Source organism: Pseudorca crassidens, chromosome 17 (assembly GCF_039906515.1).
Source record: "Pseudorca crassidens isolate mPseCra1 chromosome 17, mPseCra1.hap1, whole genome shotgun sequence".
Classification (NCBI taxonomy): domain Eukaryota; kingdom Metazoa; phylum Chordata; class Mammalia; order Artiodactyla; family Delphinidae; genus Pseudorca; species Pseudorca crassidens.
Window position 1 is genome coordinate 3,901,298 of NC_090312.1, and position 17,089 is coordinate 3,918,386.

Consider the following 17,089-nt stretch of genomic DNA (forward strand, 5'->3'; position numbering starts at 1 on the left):
AAAAAAAAAATCTTTTTCCTGCTGCTCTGTCCAGGTGTGTTGTGAAGCTCCTGGAGGGTGAGGGTTGACTCTGAAGTCCAGCATGGGGTAGGTGGCCCCAGGATCTGCGTGCCCCAAATTGCTCCCACCTCCCTCCCCAGTCCTCTTCCTCTCAGCCCAGGATGAAATCCCTGCCATTGGACTTACTCAGAGGTCTAGTGGAAATGGCCTTTTATTTTTATTGTTTCATCTGGGAGGGCTGCTGTCATGATCTCTGTAGTCAGGTTCTGGTGAACCGAAGGCTATGCAATTTGGTGTTCCTAGTCAAGAAAAAGAAAACACAATTACAAATACAAAATTAGATATAGGGCCATGGAAGGGGCTCTTGCAAGTGGGGGCCATTAGCTCTGTTAGCTGCACAGTACAGCGGCCTCTGGCCGTGAGTACCCACCCTTGTACTCTGAAGTAGGAGAGACCAGTGAGGTCACTGGAAAGATTTACTGAGTGTATCTCACGGGCTAGGTGTTTCCCTACTTGTATGGTGTATTCCTTATTTGATACAATGAGCTCATTTAATCTCAATAGCCTTTAAAAAAATTAGACCTTTTATTTTGAGATGTAATGTAGATTCCCATGCAGTTGTAAGGGATAATATTGAGAGAACTTATGGACGCTTTGCCCAGTTTCCCTTAATGGTACTTGCAAAGTTATGGTACCATATTAAAACCAGAATATTGACTCACTAACCCTTTGAGGTTTGTGTTATTATCCACATTTTAATTCATGATAAAACTGGGGTTTAAAGAAGCACACAGGCCTGCCCCAGGTCACTGACGTTGTTAGTGTAGAGTCAGGGGTGGAACGTGGGCTTCACATTTCTGGGCAGTGCCATTATGATGGTCTGTGGAAGGGGGCAGCATTCATTTGCTTGTTTGTTCATTCATTCAGCAAACATTTATTAACTCCTACGGGCCAGATGCTTTCCTATGGGTTATCTAATTGAATTCTTCAACAGTACTGAGAATCAGGTAATGTTGTTTTCTTTCTTTCTTTTTAAATTTTTATCGAAGTAGTGTTGATGTTGCTTTCTTTTTATATCTAACAAAATTCACTCAGAGAGGTTATTAAAACTCTCCCAAGGAAGCACAGTTCGTAAAGGAGGGATAGTAACCGTGTAGAGCCTCTCCTTCTACGTCAGGCAGTATGCCTGGCACTTCGCATGTGCAGCCTTCCTCAATCCAGATATCTTCTTAGCAAGCAAGTTTTATTATCGCCATTATTTTTCAGTTCAGGAGCTCAAGTGGACTGGAGTTCAAGTCCAGACCATCTGATTCCACTGTGGTTCTTTTCATTCTGTTCTGCTGAGGGGCTGGGGAAGCAGTTCCTTCCGTTGTTCAGTCATTTATTCAGCTTTCTGAGCACTGATTCCACATCAGTGCCTGGCTCCTGGCCAGGAGTTGGAAACAGAAAACAAGAGATGGCCCCTTTTCTGCAGGAGCTCCAAGCCTGGTCCAAGAGCAGGGGATTGTGATAAGAGCTGTGATAGCCATATGCAGAACTCCGAGGACGAACTGTTCCCCACAGCTTTGCTTGGGGCTTACCCTGCCTTCCAGCTGGTGGACGCCAGCATCACCGCATCCCCGAGTGCGCCGGCAGCCTGCAAAACCCGGTGCGCCTCAAAGCCTCTTTTTCTCTCTGGGCAGGGTCTTCACCATGAGTGTCCCTGACTACATGCAGTGTGCTGAGGACCACCAGACTCTCCTCGTGGTGGTCCAGCCCGTGGGGATCGTCTCGGAGGAGAACTTCTTCAAGATCTACAAGAGGATCTCGTCCGTGAGCCAGATCAGTGTGCGCGACTCGCAGCGCGTGCTCTATATCCGCTATCGGCACCACTACCCGCCCGAGAACAACGAGTGGGGCGACTTCCAGACCCACCGCAAGGTCGTGGGCCTCATCACCATCACAGACTGCTTCTCGGCCAAGGACTGGCCGCAGACTTTCGAGAAGTTCCACGTGCAGAAGGAGATCTACGGCTCCACGCTCTACGACTCGCGGCTCTTCGTCTTCGGGCTGCAGGGGGAGATAGCCGAGCAGCCGCGCACCGACGTGGCCTTCTACCCCGGCTATGAGGACTGCGGGACGGTGGAGAAGAGGATCGAGGACTTCATCGAGTCGCTGTTCATTGTGCTTGAGTCCAAGCGTCTGGACAGGGCCACGGACAAGTCCGGGGACAAGATCCCGCTCCTCTGCGTCCCATTCGAGAAGAAGGACTTCGTGGGACTGGACACGGATAGTAGGTAAGTCTCCCTGGAGCCCAGGCTCCTCGGCGTGGGCTGCTTCCCGACCTCCAGAGAGGGAGAAGCAAGCGGGAGCGTAGAAGCAAGGGAGCGGGGGGAAAAGGGTGCAGTCCACTGGTTTTCAGACTTAAAAATGGGACAGCCTTTGGTTCAGGGAAATCCTTTTAGGGTTCGTGTGGACACTTACTGCCCCTTTTCAGCTGGGAGCCCTGGTGGGCCCCCCTGGAGCGCTGTCCAGTAGGGTAGCCACTGTCACTGAGACTGTGGAGGAGGCTGGTCTGAGCTGGGACGTGCTGTAGGTAAAATGCACCTCAGATGCTGAGACCTAGTCTAGGAAAAAGCATGTAAACTATCTCCGTATTTCTTTTTTATTGATTACATGTTGAAATAACACTTTACATGTATTAGATTAAATAAAACACGTTATTCAGATCTGCTGCGAGTGTTTGGTTCTCACTGTTTAAAATGTGCAAACTAGGAGACTTTACTTACGTGGCTCACACTGTCTTCCTGTTGGACGGCGCTGCCCTCCGGCACAGTGTGAAGACTGTTATTCAGCCTCATCCCGTCAATGTGCAGATGAGGTGCTGAATGCAGAGAGGCGGCCCAGTGAGGTGCTAGCTGAGCTGGGGGTCGGGCCGTGCCTCCTGCCTCCCAGTCCCCGGGCGCCTGCAGGGCTCAGGTCCTCCTCCTGCCAGAGGGCCACGCCACGGCAGCGCCGCAGCCCCCGCTTATGCTTAGGGTATCAGAAATGCCATGGGGGCTTCCGAAAGAGCGCCCCACGCAGAGGAAGGTGTGTTCATGGTTTCTGTGTCTCAGGGAGTGTCAGACAGAGCAGGGAAAGTTCAGTCCTCACTTTGTCCCTGTGATTAAGTCACCAGAATTGCAGACGAGCTCTGCTGGGCCGTCTGCTTCCCCTCTCTGCCCTCTGCTCAGTTTCCCTGTGTGGCCAGTGCGGTGTCCCTCCTGCAGGAGAGGACGAGATGCACGCCTTTGCCGAGATGTGGTCCCCTTTGCTGGGGAGAGCGCGGGTAGCTGTGTCACTCCTGGCCTTGGGCCCTGGGCCCTGAGTCTGTCCTCCCCGCTCTGTACAGGTCGCACGATGGTCTCCCAGGTGAGGATGGGGGACATGGTGTGGGTGCCGCAGTGCCCGCTGCAGAGCAGGTGCTCAGGGTTTCCTGAATGTACCTAAGGTCAGACCCGACTTTCTGGTTGTCGATAAGTTAGAGGAGAAGATGTCACAGAATTGAGGGAAAAAGTCCAGGCAGCCCTACGAGTGAGAGGCACAGAGTCCCCGAGCCACTCCTGCAGGTGGTGCCTGGCAGGGTCTGGAGGAATTTTCATTTCCTCACCCAGACACGTCTGCGTGGTCTAAGGAAAGGGCAAGGCATGTCGTACCCACGATCCGTACTTAGTTTTCGCATGACCCTGTGATCTACATGCCAGCACTCCCCTTCTCCCCTTGGAGCCGAGGTGGCAAGGGTTAGGAGCCCAGGCACCGCGGAGGGGCAGAGCTGCCAGCACCAGGCCCGCTCCCGGCCGGCTCCTCACCGCACCTGTTGCCTCCTGCTGAGCCCCGGGCGTCAGGTGGGGTGGATGCCGTGGTGATCATCCCTCACAAGGTGGGGCCTCACGGGCACACAGCATCACAGTGCCTGCGGCATCGGCAGGGACTGCCTGCCCCTCCCTGGACAGACTGGTGGGTGAGTGGCTGAAGCCAGGAACCCTGCCCTGACCCCGTGGCCAGTGCCTTATCCTTGCCAGACGAGGCACTGGTGACATTTCTGCTCATCAGCTTCTTGGCTTTGAGGTTGCAGACCCACCAGGGAATGCCAGTTTGTTTTTGCCTTTTGAAATCTGTGCTCGCAATTGGGCAGGAATAGCTAGTTTCAGGATACTGTGCTCGGTGCATGGTGGCTGACCCTATTGCCAAGGGTTTATGCAGAGTGAATGAAACCTCCCTCCTGGTGGGTCCATTCTGTTCTCGCGGTACCGTAAACACTCAGCCATCATGTGCACTTCAGTGAGATAATGATGCCAGTGACCTCAACTCAAACACATTCTACTCCAGTCACTGTTCATCCCTTGTTGCTTTCACTAGTCTCAGTTATCTAATTTTTAAAACAACAGTTAGGTGCAGGGACAGAGCCTAACTCTCCTGCGGCTCTTGGTAGGGGTGATAAAAAGTGTCCAACCTGAAGTGAGATTGCATTTTGTGGCTCGAAAGGAAACGTCTAGATGTAGGTGGAGGTTTGGTTGGAGGCGCTGACAGGCTCCACGGCAGGTGCTGCCAACCTGAGGCCCCAGCCTTCCCAGGGGCGTAGGTGTGGGTGGGCTTTACTGAACGTCCACGTGTGCCCCTGGCCTCATCAAAGCCCACGTCAATTCTTGACCATGCTGTCAAAGTTATTTTTGTTCTGATGTGTTTCTAATTTTTGCTTGTTCCTCTTTCTTTTCTTTTCCTTTGTTCTTTTTCTCTCATACCGCCCTGTGAGTATGCTATTGGGTCTGAAAAGGTAGGCTCTGAACACATTACATTGAAAATAGCTAGATTTGCCTCTGTGCTGCCTTCTTACCGCCTTCATCGCTTTAAAAAACAAAAACTTAACTGCTGCTTTGATCCATGTATTATCCTGGTCATCATTTTATTTTCTAATTTTTTCGAATTTTCGCTTTTTTTAGCACATAACCCACTGATGTTTGATAGCTATTCAAACACTTGCTTTGGGGAACCTGTTTGGTCTTCCTTATATTTGGTGACAAATGAGCCCTTATTAATTTTTGTTTGTTTTGAGGAAGTGAGTTGCTAATTGATTTAAGCGGCTGCCGGCCGAGGGGTTTTCACGGGATATTTTAACTTGGAAGTCAAAGTCTGCCGCACCTTGCTTGATTCTGGCTTTTAAATGAACGCATTAGGCCTGCGGTTCTTGGCTGTCGCTGGCGATGTGCATGGTGGTGCTTACTGGCCAGTGGGTCACCGGTGAAGAGGTGACCGGCTTGGGGGTCTGCTGGCCGTGGAGGGACGCTGTTGGAGGAGCGGACACCAGATTTACTTTTGCTTTCACCTTGACCATGCCATTTACTTTACTTTGTCTGAGGAACTTTTCGTCATAAAGGGGCAGAGGCTAGTCTAAAATCCATGCCAGTCTTTTGCCCCCTTTCTGAGGGCAGGTTTTCTAGGTATCAGAAAAATATGTCCTTCTCCTAGATAGCTAGTTCGTTTGGATCTGGTGGACACAAGGGCCTCTCTAAGTGACCACGGCTTCCTCTCTGCTTTAGCCAATAAGCGTTCAGAGCCAGGTCTGTGGTTTACCTTAGCAGATGTATAGGCCCTACCTGCACCAGCCTTTACTTTTAACCCATGTTGGCAAGAAATAGCTGATTCTTTATTTGTTGAGGCTAATGTCTGCCACTGATGGGCATGTCATTAGTTTGCAACTCCATCGCCCAAAGTCAGCTGTGAAGGGAGATGCTTTGGCTGACCTAGGACCTCGCGTTCTTCCCCCAGGTTCATCTCACCCCTGGGGAAGGGTTTTGCCACACTACCGTGCTGGCCAGGAGGCCTTGTTTCTCCTTTAATGCTCTGGTCCAAATGTGGACCCTTCATCTTTCATCGAAATAGGCCAGACTTTCTGCAAGGGTCCATCTCATTCTGGGGCGGGGGGACAAAACAGAAGTAAGTGTAGCAAGTGCAAGAAGTTGAGGCCATCTGGGTTGGAAAACACAGGGTGGGATCCTGTGATGGCTGGGCTGTGCCCTGGGTGCAGGGCCTTTCCCATGGCTCCCTAGACTCAGAAGCTGGAGTTGAAGTGGCGTGGGAGTGGGGAGAAGATGGGGTCTTCTTTGAGGGAGGGAGGAAGGCCTGGGGTGGTGTGGAGCCCTGCGGTCCAGTGGACTATCTTCCCCACGGACACAAGGCAGATCAGACAGGGGATCTGAGGGCGGAGGGGATGAGCATTGGGAGGAGGGGCTGACGTGTGGAAGGACTGTTGGATAGTTCTGGAATAGTCTTTCCCCTCAAAATAGACTTAAAAAAATCCAAATCTCTTAAGAACATTGATAGTTACTATGCAGGAAGCAGCTCTTTTTTGATCCTTCTAAGGGTAAGGCACTACACTGGTGGATACAAAAAATAGGACAGTCTATCCCAGGGGCTTGATACTTATTAGGGGGAATATGCAAGTTTATAAGGGGAGAAGGGTGGGGGAGGGAAACTAGCAAGGCTCTGTATCAGGCACCAGTCAGCCTCCCCACCTACATATTTCATTCATGCCACATCGATGCCATCTGAGGTGGGTGGTAGCAGCCCCCTTTTCCAGACGGGAAGCCTTCTCAGAGAGGTTAAGTCATTAGCCCAGCATCACCGGGCTAGCAAATGCTGTAGCAGGATTCAAGCATGGCCCCGTCAGGCTTTCAAGGATGTGTTCTCACTACTAATTCTGTTACCTCCCTGTTACATCTGGAATGGTAAAGTGGATCAGTTTTGGAGTCTTTCAGAAAAAGTCTCTGACTTAAGTGCTGCAGGTCTATGTCATGAAGCTCAGACTTGTCTGATGGTTAGGAAGCATCAGCGTGCTTTACATCCCCGTGTTGAAGGTCTTCATTTCACTCCAATGATGACATGCTTGCAAATGACGCACAGGTGCAACATCAGACTTAGAAAGTTCCGAACTTGTAATGGAAACTGTCCAGCCCTCCCTTGATCTGCTTTCCTCAGCAGAATGTAACTATGCTGCAGGGTAGGCCTGGGCTTTCTCTATGGAGTGAAGGTTAAATATCCAACGTTAGCATAAAACAGTTCAGATGGAGGAAATCGACATTGATGATTTATTGGAAGATTTCATAAGACAAGGTGCAGAATCAGTTAATGGCCCATATACCATCTGAAATGGAGTACAGAACATTGCATTTCTTATTTTCTATTCAGAGCTGTCTTATAATATAAAGTTGTCTACTTTGGAACTTCAGCTCCACCAAAGGGACGCCTGTCAGCGTTTATGCACGATGCATGTAATCTAGGTTTCCTCAGTCCATAAAATGCTAGTGCAAAATCATGGGCTGTAGCTATCACTTAATTATGCAAATACCTTTAAAACTATATAATACCAAAAAGAAAAAAAAAGAGAGATTACCTTTATCCAAGTTCCTTTGGCTTTTAATTGCAAACTGTTGTTGAGCAGCTCTGGTTTTCCTTTGGATTTGAATATATACATTCTTTGCATGTAAATTGGTTTTTGGATTAGAATATACCAAGCCCTTTTTTCCCACAAGCCACATAAATAGTACCCAAATTGCACACATATGAAACATTTTCTTCTTTTATCTGATCATAAGTCATGAGAATAATACAGCGTATATCTGTAGTTGAATTGTCCTTAGTGTAAAGTGCAGTGTGAACGCCTTCTGTGACAGTGCTTGCGGCTGTGTGTTAGGTGTTTTTGCACAGCTTCTAGAAAGGATGCCTTTCCCTTTATCTGGGGAGGCTGCAGGTCTTTGCCTGTGATTTAGGTATGATTGATTTGAGGCCATTATGACTTAGGGGTTATCGGGTTTTTAATTTTTTTATCAATCCTTATTTCCAGTTCCTTTAACCCAGTGGTTATAACTTGTAAGAATACTGAAATAACTCTTTGAAGTATTTAGAGCATATTCACATTTTTGGCTAAGTTCTATTGCTCATGGCTTTGAAATTCACCATTAGTTTTGAAATTTACAACAAATTATGGCATATTTTGAATATTTACATTTTGTGTTAATGTTACATTTATTTGCCACTGTGGCTTCATGTTGTATTTTTCTTTGTTATACTGTTTGCTCGTATGTTTTTTTTCCTTATCCATAAACATATTCAATGGTCACACAATGTGACTATTCTAATAATGTATATATAAGAACTCTGAACTTTTAGAGAGACTTAAAAAACGTGACATTACCATTTTCAAATGATCCGTGAAAGAAGGATCCATGTCTTTTTGGAAAAAGAATTTTGATGAGAAAGCTTATATTCTAAATTCCAAAATTGGCTTAAAATATTTTAGTTTAAAGTATTTTGTAGTTTAGCTAACTACAAATCGAATTGACTTAATTCCTTTATCTGTTTCTTACTGTGTTTTCAAAGGATTGGAACAGAATTGCTCATAATCTTGAGATGACCCAGTCTTGGGACATATAGTACTTCGAGAGTTAAATACTTTAATTTATATAAATCTGTGATAGAATTTTGTTTGTATGGTATTTTGGAGATTTCCTCCCAAGTATTAGGGTTCCTTCTATTTTTATATAATTTCGAATATTTTATATTGTTTGTTGAATCGTGTGACCTTAATATGAAAAACTATGAGCATATTTAGCTGCCTCCTTTTTGTAAAAATCCTGTATTTTCAAAACCAACTGTTTCTGATCACAGTGGTTGCACTTTTTATTTTTGAAAATGTTCTGGGCTATATTTTGCTACAGTAGATGTGCACCTTTGTAAGTTCATACGAAGATGTAATAATTTACTTTTTTTGGAGAGTTAAGACAGGATGCTTTAAAGCAAATTTTAGTCTAACAGGATACGAGTAGAGTCTACTGAAAAAAAGTCTAATTCAAAATCTATTGAGTCAACATCATGGTGGTATTTGTAAACTGAGCCACGTATTAAAAGTCCACAGTCGTGGTCATGGAGGAGGAAAATGTGCATTTGGACGCTGAATTCTTTTCTGGTTAGAGCAGGAGGACACGGCAAGAAAGCAGGCCAAGCACTGCCCACCTTTGGGAGGGAGAGGCCCACAGGTGTAGAGGTTGGAGGCAGGGAAGGCTTCCATGAGAAACTGAGTTGAAATGAGCCCTAAGGTGGGTGGGAAGTAGCTAGACCGAAGGGTCAGGTGGCCCCTGCGGTCACTGGGGGCCTTGGTACTGTGGTAAGGCAGGGGAACGCAGGGGGCAGTGCGGGGGGGGGGGCTAGAACTGTACTGGGGAAACTTTGAAGGCTTTGAAGTGAGGGAGTGACCTAATCAGATTTGTGCTTTGGGAAGGCCACTCTGGCTGTGTGTGTGTGTGTGTGTGAGAGAGAGAGAGAGAGAGAGAGAGAGAGAGAGAGAGAGAGAGGGAGAGAGAGAGAGAGAGAGAGAGTGTGTGTGTGTGTGTGTGTGTGTGTGTGTGTGTGTGTGTGTGTAGCAGGGATGAAGGGGAGGGTGGTACAGGGTGGGCGGGTCATTAGAAGACCATTAGAGGGCTGTTGAGGTGACCAGTGGGGGAGAGATGGCAGGGTGTGCTTGGGGATGGCGGGGCAGTTTAGATGCAGTATTTTCTTACGGGGAGGGCTTGTTGGCGGGGGCCATCCTAGCAGTGCCTTGTGGCTGGGAAGAAAACAGATAGAGGACAAGCCGACTTTCCTCTTCTCTCCTTCTCTGTGTTATGTGATGGTCTTAGTTCAGTGAACATTTGGAACAGAAAAGCTACATTCCAGAGTTAGATCTGATGGGATTTAAGTTTGTATTGAGATCTGTACATTCATTTAGCTAGAAACTTCACATCTTTTGGATTAGCATAGGGGTTTTCTTTCCTGATAAGATTGCTTTCTTGGTTAGAGGAAATTTAATACAGCTGCTGTTTTTCTTGAAAAATCTTATCTTTTAAGAAATTTAATATTCAAAAGAATAGGAATATTTAAAAATGATAAAGCAGGATTTTGGTATAGTTTCTTTGGTTTCTGAGTTGATACAGAGTTAGAAGCTTTTGCATTATTTAATAGCACATCCTTGCCAATATTTAAAGAGCTGTTAGTGAGGGTCCCAGGCCCCACCTCTCAGAGTATCATTAAAGCTTGCTCTGAAATAGTGACGATAAAGGTCTTGTTTGCAAAAGCCAAACAGTTGGCTTATAATACGCGGCATAGCTCTCTTTATAAAATAATAATAGGTTTGAGGTTAAGAAAGTGGAAGATAATTGATTTTTTTAAAAAGCTGAAACATAAACTTTCTTGTGCTAATGTTGTGATTGGAAAATTTGAAAAGAGAAAGGCTGCTCTAATATTATCCATGTGAAATCCGTGTATCCTATTAGGTTTAAAAAATAACTTTGCTCATAAACTGGCAATGATGGTGGCTGGCTTTCAATTGTAGAGCCTAAGGTTGCCTTCTTAGCATTTTTTTTGTAGCGAGGGAATTGAAAAGTGCTTAGCCAGTGTGCTTCTGGGGCAGAAGTCGGGCATTAGCAATGATACATTTCTGTGCATTTTACTTTATAGACATTACAAGAAGCGGTGCCAAGGGCGCATGCGGAAGCATGTGGGGGATTTGTGCCTGCAGGCCGGGATGCTGCAGGACTCCCTGGTCCATTACCATATGTCCGTGGACCTGCTTCGCGCAGTGAATGACTTTCTGTGGCTTGGAGGTAAGGTTATCTGATGAAGATGATCACATATGTAATTACAGCAACTGCTACTTGAAATAAGAGAAAACCTAGAAACAGTGGCTCTAAAAACATATGGAGAGGGAGGGGAAGCCGTCAGCTGAGCTGGTTGCAGTGGGGAGTCTTCCGGGGTAACTGCCTCACCTTATCTCCTGCCACTTTCCCACCCAGCCCTGCACTGCAGTCCTGCTGAAGGAAGCATGCACTTTCCTCAAAAACACACTGAATTGCCTTGTTGCTCTGTTTTTTTTTTTTTTTTTAAAAGCACATCTTGCCCTCTGCTTAGAATGCCATTCCCCATGATAGTCACCTCTTACACTCATTCTTCAAAACCTCATCCATAGGTCAGATGATGAATGGATGAACAAAATGTTTCTCCATATAGTGGAACACTATTCAGACATAAAAACAAATGAGATACTGATACCACTACAACATGGACGAACCCTGATAGCATCATGTCAAGTGAAAGGAATCAGACACAAAAGGCCACATATAATATGATTCTGGTTATCTGAAATGTCCAGAATAGGCAAATCTAGAGGCAAAGAGCAGATTACTGGGGCTGGGCAGAGGGGGGGATGGGGAGGGACTGCTGATGGGCATGGGGTTTCTTTGGGGTGATGAAAAGGTTCTGGAATTAGATAGTGGTAAGGGTTGCACAGCTGTCAATATACAAAAGCTCCCGAATCGTACACTTTTAAGGGGGTGGGTTTTGCGGCATGTGAATCATATCTCAATTAAAAAACTTAAAAGAAAACCTGCTTCAAAGGACAGCCTCTTCTGACCCCTCCACGCAGCGGGTGCCCGCAGGTCTTGTACAGAATCCTGTCTGCGTGGAGTTTACCCTCTGTGCTGGAACTGCCTGTTTGCATGTTTTTCTCCTTCAGGGGCTATGTCCTGGAGGTGGGAGTGGGAGGCGTGGTCTGTGTGTGTCCATCATCTAGTATATTGTAGATGTTCTGTGAGTGCTTGTTAAATAAATGTGGCGTGAGTGAGGGCTGAAACAGGGTCCTTTCCCGGAAGAGGTTGACAGCTCAGTCAGAGGGCCCGTCAGCCACTGTGGCAAATACAAGTCAGAATGAAGTAACCAGGTTCTTCAGTGGAAGATCAACAGCGTCCTATAGGACACACAAAATATAAATTCTTAAAATGGACTTAAATTTCATAATTTGGCTTCTTAAAGAGGATAGGGAGATAAAAGTGAGAAAGAGAAGGAATAGATGGAAAGAAACAAGAAACAGATAAAGGGTTAAGTAGGAGGGGAAAGGTGAATAGGAGTTTTACTTTGTTTTCTTGAAGGAGAGGTCTATAATGACTTGCTGTGGACTGGTGGAGTAGAGCTGAAGGTTAGGTGCTTATCCGGGAAGAATGCCACCGGGCACCTGACCCACCCAGTGATAATGGGCAGGTCGGGTTCCTGTGAAGGCTGGGTGGAGTGGGTGGTGCCGGGTGCTGCCAGCTTATTTCACTCTTGGTCCCTCAGAAACGCACAGTGGGGTTTCCGGGGGTCTCCAGGACGTGTGACATCACAGCAGATTGAGGGCAGAAGCAGGTGTGAGAATCCAGTACACTTGTCTCAAGCCAGACATGAAAGAAATTTCATGTAAAATTGTAAAAATGCAAACAGTGCCCCTCTTCCACCATATTGTTGTTGTTCTGAAACGTAGTTGTTGTTCATAAAAATTTAACATGGTCGGGACTTCCCTGGTGGCGCAGTGATTGAGAATACACCTGCCAATGCAGGGAACACGGGTTCGAGCCCTGGTCCGGGAAGATCCCACATGCCACGGAGCAACTAAGCCCGTGCACCACAACTACTGAACCTGCGTTCTAGGGCCCGCGAGCCACAACTACTGAGCCCACGTTCCACAACTGCTGAAGCCCTTGTGCCTAGAGCCTGTGCTCTGCAACAAGAGAAGCCACAGCAATGAGAAGGCTGTGCACCACAATGAAGAGTAGCCCCTGCTTGCCACAACTAGAGAAAAGCCTGCACACAGCAACGAAAACCCAACGCAGCCAAAAAAAAACCCAAAAAAACATCCCTTAAAAAATTTAATATGGTCAAGATGGCATACTAGGAGGACGTGGAATTTGCATCTCCTCACAACTTGGGCACCTACCAGGCACCGGTGGGGGACCACGGACACCTAAGGGGACGGGAGGAACCTCTAGCAACTGGGTAGGATGTGGGGTGTGGGGGGAGTGAAGGAGGAGGAGAAGTGGAGGTGGGACGGGACTGGAGCCCCTGAGGGGTGGCTGGGGGAGGGGAAGGGATCCCACGCCCGAAGGGGGAAATTGGGGAACCATTGGGAGGGCAGAGGATCAAAAGGGAGCGTGGCCAGGTTTCCCCTGCCCACTTGGGCCCCTGGGAACCTGCTGAGATCCCGGGCCTGATCCTCTGCCCACCAAGGCCCCCTCCAGCCACATGGGTCCTGAGGGAGTGGGAGGGAGGGAAGGGGGAGCAAAAGTAAAGGCCGGACCTCTGGGACAGCACTGCTGAGGGGCGGCTGGGGAAGGGGAGGAGTTCCTACACCCAGTGGGACCCATCCACGGTTAGGGGTCCAGTGGGGACGGGGGAGACCTTTGGGGAGACAGTGGGGAAGGGGCACGAAGGAACGGAAAGGAACGCGGCCAGTGCTCACCCTGTCCATCCGGAAGCCTGTTGGGCTCCCAGGCCCAATCCTCTGCTCTCGGAGCCTCCCTCCTGTGGCACAGAGCCCAAGCCCCGCCCCTACACCTCCACCCAGGGCCTCACCTCTACACTCGGAGACCCCCTCCAACCGTGCTGGGCCTAATCCCCACCCACACACCCTCACTCAGGGCCCCACCTCCAAACTCCTGGAACCCCAGCTCCAGAGACCTTCCTTTCCACGTGCTGCCGCTCCCCTTCTGGCAGGTCCTAAGCAGAGGCCCTGCCCCACGCTTGAACGTCAACCCCCAACCCGCCTAGGTCCCGCCCCACCCTAAACCCCGCCCCTGCCTAAGTTCCACCGCCACCTAAACGCCACCCCCAGAGCCAAGAGTTATTTTTTTTCCTCTTTTAGATAGGGGTTCTGTTTCACCGTGTTGATTCATTGTTGTTGATTCTTTTATATTTTTATTTTTCCAAATCTTTTGTTTTTCTAATTTTATTTTATTCTTTATACTTCGTTATTTTTCTCTCCTTTTGGCTTGTTCCCCCCCTTTTTTTCTTCTTTTTTCTGTGTGTGGTTTCATTTTACCTTGTTGCAGTTGTTTCAATTATAGTTTTATTTTTCCTAATATGTTTTTTATCTTTCTAATTTTATTTTGTTTTTTATTCTTTGATATTGTACTGCTCCTTTTTTTCTTTCTTTCTGTTTTTTTTTTTAATTGTGCCACGAAAATTGCAGGATCTTGGTTCCCAGGCTGGAGGTTGGGCCCGAGCTCATGTGGTGGGAGCTCCGAGTCCAAACCACTGGGCTAACAGAGAACCTCAGACCCCAGGAAATATCAATTGGAGTGAGGCCTCCTGGAGGTCCTCATCTCAGCACCAGGACCCGGCCCTGTCCAACTGCCTGCAAACTCCAGTGCTGGATGTCTCAGGCCAAACAACCAGGAAGACAGGAATACAGCACCACCCATCAAAAAAAAAAAAAGAAACGACAAAAAAATATGTTACAGACCAAGGAGCAAGGTAAAAACCTACAAGACCAAATAAATGAAGATGAAATAGGCAAGCTACCTGAAAAAGAATTCAGACTAATGATAGTAAAGATGATCCAAAATCTTGGAGCAGAATGGAGAAAATACAAGAAACAAATAACAAGAATCTAGAAGAACTAAAGAGCAAACAAACAGTGATGAACAACACAATTACTGAAATTAAAAATACTCTACAAGGAATCAATAGCAGAATAACTGAGGCAGAAGAACGGATAAGTGAGCTGGAAGGTAAAATGGTGGAAATACTGCCAGGGAGCAGAAAAAAGAAAAAAGAATGAAAAGAGGACAGTCTCAGAGACCTCTGGGACAACATTAAACACACCAACATTCGAATTATAGGAGTCCCAGAAGAAGAAGAGAAAAAGAAAGGGTCTGAGAAAATACTTGAAGAGATTATAGTTGAAAACTTCCCTAACATGGGAAAGCAAATAGTGATTCAAGTCCAGGAAGCACAGAGAGTACCATACAGGATAAACCCAAAGAGAAACATGCCAAGACACATATTAATCAAACTATCAAAAATTAAATACAAAGAAAAAATATTAAAAGCAGCAAGGGAAAAGCAACAAATAACATACAAGGGAATCCCCATAACATTAACAGCTGATTTTTCAGCAGAAACTCTGAAAGCCAAAAGGGAGTGGCAGGACATATTTAAAGTGATGAAAGGGAAAAACCTACAACCAAGATTACTCTGCCCAGCAAGGATCTCATTCATATATGACAGAGAAATTAAAACCTTTACAGATAAGCAAAAGCTAAGAGAACTCAGCACCACCAAACCAGCTTTACAACAAATGCTAAAGGAACTTCTCTAGGCAGGAAACACAAGAGAAGGAAAAGACCTACAAAAACAAACCCAAAACAATTAAGAAAATGGTAATAGGAACATACATATAGATAATTACCTTAAATGTAAATGGATTAAATGCTCCAACCAAAAGACATAGACTGGCTGAATGGATACAAGAACAAGACCCATACATATGCTGTCTACAAGAGACCCACTTCAGACCTAGGGACACATACAGACTGAAAGTGAGAGGATGGAAAAAGATACTCTGTGCAAATGGAAATCAAAAGAAAGCTGGAGTAGCAGTTCTCATATCAGACAAAATAGACTTTAAAAGAAAGACTATTACAGGAGATAAAGAGGGACACTACATAACGATCAATCCACGAAGAAGATATAACAATTGTAAATATTTATTCACCCAACATAGGAGCACCTCAATACATAAGGCAAATGCTAACAGCCATAGGGAAATCAACAGTAACACAATCATAGGAGGGGACTTTAACACCCCACTTTCACCAATGGACAGATCATCCAAATGAAAATAAATAAGGAAACACAAGCTTTAAACGACACATTAAACCAGATGGATTTAATTGATATTTATAGGACATTCCATCCAAAAACAGCAAAATACACTTTCTTCTCAAGTGCTCATGGAACATTCTCCAGGATAGACCATATCTTGGGTCATAAATCAAGCCTTGGTAAACTTAAGAAAATTGAAATCATATCAAGTATCTTTTCCAACCACAATGCTATGAGACTAGATATCAGTTACAGGAAAAAACTGTAAAAAATACAAACACATGGAGGCTAAATAATATGCTACTAAGTAACCAATAGATCACTGAAGAAATCAAAGAGGAAATCAAAAAGTACCTAGAAACAAATGACAATGGAGACACAACGACCCAAAACCTATGGGATGCAGCAAAATCAGTTCTAAGAGGGAAGTTTATAGCAATACAGTCCTACCTCAGGAAACAAGAAAAATCTCAAACAAACTAACCTTACACCTATAGAATTAGAGAAAGAAGAACAAAAAACCAAAGTTAGCAGAAGGAGAGAAATCATAAAGATCAGATTAGAAATAAATGAAAAAGAAATGAAGGAAACAATAGCAAAGATCAATAAAACTAAAAGCTGGTTCTTAGAGAAGATAAACAAAATTGATAAACCATTAGCCAGACTCATCAAGGAAAAAAGGAAGGAGACTCAAATCAACAGAAATAGAAATGAAAAAGGTGAAGTAACAACTGACACTGCAGAAATACAAAGGATCATGAGAGATTACTACAAGCAACTATACGCCAATAAATGGACAACCTGGAAGAAATGGACACATTCTTAGAAAAGCACAACCTTCCGAGACTGAACCAGGACGAAACAGAAAGTATAAACAGACCAATCACAAACACTGAAATTGAAACCGTGATTAAAAATCTTCCAACAAACAAAAGCTCAGGACCAGACTGCTTCACAGGCTAATTCTATCAAACATTTAGGGAAGAACTAACACCTATCCTTCTCAAACTCTTACAAAATATAGCCGAGGGAGGAACATGTCCATACTCATTCTATGAGGCCACCATCACCCTGGTACCAAAACCAGACAAAGATGTCACACACAAAAAAACTACAGGCCAATGTCTCTGATGAACATAGATGCAAAACTCCTCAACAAAATACCAGGAAAGAGAATCCAACAGCACATTAAAAGGATCATACACCATGATCAAGTGGGGTTTATCCCAGGAATGCAAGGATTCTTCAATACATGCAAATCAATCAATGTGATACACCATATTAACATATTGAAGGATAAAAACCATACGATCATCTCAATAGATGCAGAAAAAGCTTTTGACAAAATTCAACACCGATTTATTATAAAAGCTCTCCAGAAAGTAGGCATAGGGGGAACCTACCTCAA

At 45.7% G+C, this 17,089-nt stretch overlaps 1 protein-coding gene across 7 annotated transcripts in view; it reads left to right on the forward strand.

Moving 5' to 3' along the window:
• Positions 1 to 17,089, forward strand: part of TRAPPC9 (trafficking protein particle complex subunit 9) — a 509,996-nt gene that overhangs the window by 11,918 nt on the left and 480,989 nt on the right. For 6 of the 7 annotated variants that reach the window (XM_067712818.1, XM_067712816.1, XM_067712820.1 and 3 more), the window contains 2 exons: positions 1,683 to 2,276; positions 10,507 to 10,652. In XM_067712818.1, coding sequence (XP_067568919.1) covers positions 1,693 to 2,276; positions 10,507 to 10,652 — 730 coding nt within the window. In that variant the 5' untranslated portion in view covers positions 1,683 to 1,692. Of the gene's footprint in view, positions 1 to 1,682; positions 2,277 to 3,476; positions 4,793 to 10,506; positions 10,653 to 17,089 lie in introns of those variants that run through there. The other variant, XM_067712822.1, reaches the window with a different exon arrangement.